Source organism: Myotis brandtii, unplaced genomic scaffold, assembly GCF_000412655.1.
Source record: "Myotis brandtii unplaced genomic scaffold, ASM41265v1 scaffold411, whole genome shotgun sequence".
Taxonomy (NCBI): domain Eukaryota; kingdom Metazoa; phylum Chordata; class Mammalia; order Chiroptera; family Vespertilionidae; genus Myotis; species Myotis brandtii.
Window position 1 is genome coordinate 1,200,790 of NW_005365804.1, and position 4,622 is coordinate 1,205,411.

Consider the following 4,622-nt stretch of genomic DNA (forward strand, 5'->3'; position numbering starts at 1 on the left):
TGGGGGCAGGGGGCGCTCTGGAGGCCTCTCTGGGCTTCGGGCTCCTCCCCCGGGGCCTTGGGAGTTGGAGAAAGGGACTCCTCCAAACCCTTCCGGCCCAGATCCAGGATAAACGTGTGCTGTCCCCGGGCGCCCGTGATGAATGGGTGCCTCCCGCCATCCCCACCGTCCCACTGAGAGCCGCCACACCTGGCACCCCCTCCCCGACCCCCAGTGACCCCGTGAGGCAGGTGCCACTGACAGAGGAGGAAACCGAGGCTCCAAGGGGAAGCGGACTGGCTCAGGTTCACAGTCGGCAGCGGAGCTGGGCCTGTCTGGCTCTGGGCCACCGCCCCGTGTGGGGGACCTCGTGCTACTAGGGCCCTTCAGGGGCTGTCCAGGCTCCAAGGGGAAGCGGACTGACTCAGGTTCACAGTCGGCAGCGGAGCTGGGCCTGGGCCACCGCCCCGGGTGGGGGACCTCGTGCTACTAGGGCCCTTCAGGGGCTGCTCTGCCACCCGGGGCCAGTGGGCCAGGGCTCCGGGGTCTCCCCATGGATTCCAGGAAGGCCCCACCAGCACCGGATCTCGCACGGCCCCACCTAAGGCCCCGCTGACGGCTGCAGGGGGCGTGCAGGCCTGGGATCACCAGGTAAGAGGTGAGGGGAGAATCCCCGAGCCCCCAATGCTGCTCAGACATAGGTTAAAAATCGCCATGCGGCCCAATAAAAGTCTGTGCGTCTCCGCCGGCCTGCGGGCTGCTGTTTTGCAGCCTTGGGGTTCATCCTCTGCCATTCCATCGACAGATGGGTAAACTGAGGCCCAGAGAGGCTCAGGGACGTGCCCTGGTTACAGGGCTGGAAGGAAGGAGCCCAGTGCTCAGGTCCTGGGGCCCGTCCTGGGCATTTTGTCTTCTTTCTCTGCCCTTCCCTATCTTTAAGCTCTGGCCCAGGACAGGGCTGTGCATGGCCCACCTCCTTCCGCCCTCTGCTATGGGGCCCCCTCCCCCGCCTTCCACGACCTGGCCTTACGGGCACTTCGCACTCGTTCAGCGGGTACAGGAAGAGGGGCACGCGGTCCGGGCACAGGTGGCTATACTGGCAGGAGAAGTTGTCTGCCACCTGCAGCAGGTGCTCCTCCTTGGGCGTGTTGCTTTGGTAGGAGGCGGGCAGCATGGAGGTGTCGACGGTGACCTTGGTGTCCTTGGTAATGATCCTGTGCCCATAGAAGGGATGGCATTAATTAGTCCTCAGGGGGCAAGGCCTGGACCGGAACCCTCCATCCACCTCGGCTGCCATGGGCTCTAGCCCCTCCTTGTTTAATCCTCATTATCAGCACTTGCCCTTTGAAACGGCTAAGGGAACTGAGGAACAGAAAGGTTGAGTGACTTGCCCAGGGTCACACAGCTAGCGAGAGGCAGAGTGGGGACTTGGCCCAGGCAGTCTGAAAACAGAGCCCTCACTGGAGGATATTTTTCCAAAGGTTTTTAGAGAGAGTGAAGGGAGCGGGGAGACAGAGAAAGAGACACATCGATTGGTTGCCTCCCACACGCACCCCGACCAGGGCCAGGGATGGAGCCGGCAACTGAGGGACATGCCCTTGACCAGAAGCGAACCCGGGACCCTTCAGTCCACAGGCCAACACTCTATCCACTGAGACAAACCGAGTAGGGCCAGAGCCCTCGCTCTTAACGGCCTGACCTCCTCTAAGCCCTGGTCCTGCTGCCCAGCCCAGGTCCCTCATTGGGCCCGGCTCCTCCTTTGCCCAGCCCTGCTCTGACCCGACACGCACATATCCGGGATGGCGATCTCCATATCCGACAGCTTCTTCTCCAGGTCTCTGAGCATCTCCTGCGTCATGGGGGTTTCCTCCTTCCGAATCTCCGGTGGTGGCTTGGCCATCTTCTCGCCCCTCTCCGCCGCGTCCTCCCGCTCGGCAGCCTCCTCCTCCTCTACTTTCTCCTTCAGGACCTCCATTCTGGCTTCCAGAGGTGAAGTGTCTGCAGGAGGGATATATGCACTCAGAACGGCCGACCTCAGACCAGGAAAGGGCGGCCAAGACCCGGTGTCCCTGGGGGAGAGGGGGTGTTCTCGGTGGCTTAGATTATGGAGAGGGAAATTGAGTCTCCCTTACACTTCCTTTCCGTGGAGGAGACAGTCTGCTTAGTGCTCACATGCCTCTAACACCTTCCTAGCATCACAATTGCCCTTAAAACAAAGACAAGCTGGCCACAGGCTGAGAACCCTTGTCAGGGCAGGAGAGCGTAGCCCAACTTACTACCATTGCTTGCCTTCTCGTACATTTATTCTCTCATCTTTTTTAAAAATATTTTTTTATTGATATCAAAGAGGAAGGGAGAGGGAGAGAGAGAGAAACATCAATGATGAGAGAGAATCATTGATTGGCTGCCCCACACTGGGGATCGAGCCCACAACCCAGGCATGTGCCCTGACTGGGAATTAACCGTGACCTCCTGGTTCATAGGTTGACGCTCAGCCACTGAGCCATGCCGCACCATATCTCCTTTCTATGGAGCACGATGCTAATGCTGAAGGGATTACTGTAGGATTATAGAATTTCCTATTTAAATATATTTATTAAGCCAATAAGTGAATTGGCTTAAAGAAATTCTTCATGATAGTAAGGTGGTGGTATGGAATATAACAAAATAAAAGTTAACGTCACTAGAATTGGAACTGAGGCACAGAGGGGGCAAAAGCAGGGCTGCCACCAATTCACCTGGGCCAGGGGCAGGTGTGTGTGCAGGGAGCTGATACAGCTTTCACTCCCCTGGGTCAGCCCATAGGATGAGGTCATTTGAGAGCCACCCGAGACGCCATATGTACCCTGGGAAAGGCCTTGCCATGGTCCCAGAGCCAAGGTTTGCTGAGGTGGACTGCTACTTGCCAACCCAAAGATCCAGCCCCCAATTCCATAAGCAGAGCCCCGATTTAAAATATTCAGCTTCCCAGCCTCCCTTGCAGCTAGCGTCAGCCCTGCTACTTGAACCCAGTTTTGACCGCTGAGATGTGAGTCCAAGTTGCTACCTGTTAAAGGGGGGAGCCCAGCTGGCACAGACGCTTGGCCCTTCACCTCTTCCTGCCTGGGACAGGGTCAGAAAGCAGGGGGACAGCCAATGCATGACCGTGAGATAACCACTCGTGGGGGCCAAAGCTGCCAGAGTGAAGAGGCAGGGGAGCCATGATCCCAAGAGGCGCCGTGAGGTCTGAGTAGCACCTTTGGCCTTCCCATCATGTGAGGAAACAGCCTCTGCTCGTTTAAGCCAGTTCCTGTTACGCCATCTCAGCGCCCGCCTCCCAGCTCATGGCTTTCCATTACCCCACCTCAAAGATCTTTTTTTTTTTTTTTAACAACACACAGGGCAAACATCCACAGAGGAGGAAAACCGACCGGATGCACAGAATGTGGTGGTGGAGGGGTAGTGAGGACTGGGGAGAACAGAGGAAGGTCTCCCCAGACTTGTCATCACCCCCTGGGGTGACCAGGGCCAGGAGGGCAAAGGGACCTGGAGGTATAGGCTGGGCCCCATCTCCCTGATCTAACCCCCACTGGGCCTCTTGGGGAGGCAAGTCACTGACCACCAGCTGTGAGGGGAAAGCCAGGCTCTGCTCCCAGCTCCTGCAGGGCCCTTGAACCATTCCCTGCCCCTTTCTGGGCCTCAGTTTCCCCTTCGTACTATGAAAGGAGGGACAGGTGTTTTCCATCCAGGTCTGACATTCTGTAGGGCTCCGGAAGGGCTGAACGCGTCTGCTGCTTTTCTGGAGGTCAAACCACCTGAATCCCGGGGGGTCAATATCACACCTGAGGCCCTGTGTCCATCAGGCCCGTTCAAGACCCCAGTTCCCTGCAGGCGAACCTCCCACTGAGCCCAGCAGCCAAGCAACACAGCCCTGTCTGCTTCTTGGACACAGAGACGATGAGCTCAGAGACGGCGATAATAATCAGGTGTTTACAGTTTCCCATGCAAACTAAGGGTTTTACAGAGATAAGCTCATTTAGCCTCCAATGACTCTGCGAGGCCGACACTATTATGATACCCACTTTGCAGATGAAAAAATTGAGGCCTAGAGAGGTTAAGAGCACAGCCTAAGGTCACAGAGCTAGTAAATAGCTGATCTGGGTATATTTCTGAAATCCATGCACTTTAGGGCCTAAATGAGATGGGGAAATCCCAGAAGAGTGTTTGGGGTGTGGCGGCGGGGTGAGGGTCGGCTAATGGTAAGTAAAGAAAGAAGCAGGATGCGGAAAGGGCCAAGGTGTCGGTGGGCAGCAGGGGCTTACACGGGGTGCCGGGGGGAGAGGGGGCAGGGAGGGGAGGGAGAATGGTAAGTAAAGAAAGAAGCAGGATGCCGAAAGGGCCAAGGTGTCGGTGGGCAGCAGGGGCTTACAGCTAGAGCAGGAGCTAAGATGGGGCCTGAGCCCACGGTCACAGAACACTGTCATCAGAGACAGAGCTGGGTCAGAACCCGTAATACTTCCCCATATCAGGCCGCCTCGCCAGCCACAGTGCAGTTTGGAGAGGGCATTCCGGCCTCAAAGTGCCCTGGACCCTGCCCAGGGGCCCAGAAACGTTCCCCATCCCACAGGTCATTTTCTACACCCTCCCCAGAAGCAACTTCTTCC

At 57.4% G+C, this 4,622-nt stretch overlaps 1 protein-coding gene across 1 annotated transcript in view; it reads right to left on the bottom strand.

Moving 5' to 3' along the window:
- Positions 1–2,275, bottom strand: part of DRC7 (dynein regulatory complex subunit 7) — a 24,678-nt gene extending 22,403 nt beyond the window's left edge. Inside the window, exons 1-2 of the mRNA XM_014545544.1 lie at positions 1,770–2,275; positions 1,010–1,193 (exon numbers count right to left, since the gene is read on the bottom strand). Coding sequence (XP_014401030.1) covers positions 1,010–1,193; positions 1,770–1,954 — 369 coding nt within the window. The 5' untranslated portion in view covers positions 1,955–2,275. The remainder of the gene's footprint in view (positions 1–1,009; positions 1,194–1,769) is intronic.
- Between the last annotated feature and the right edge of the window lie 2,347 nt (positions 2,276–4,622).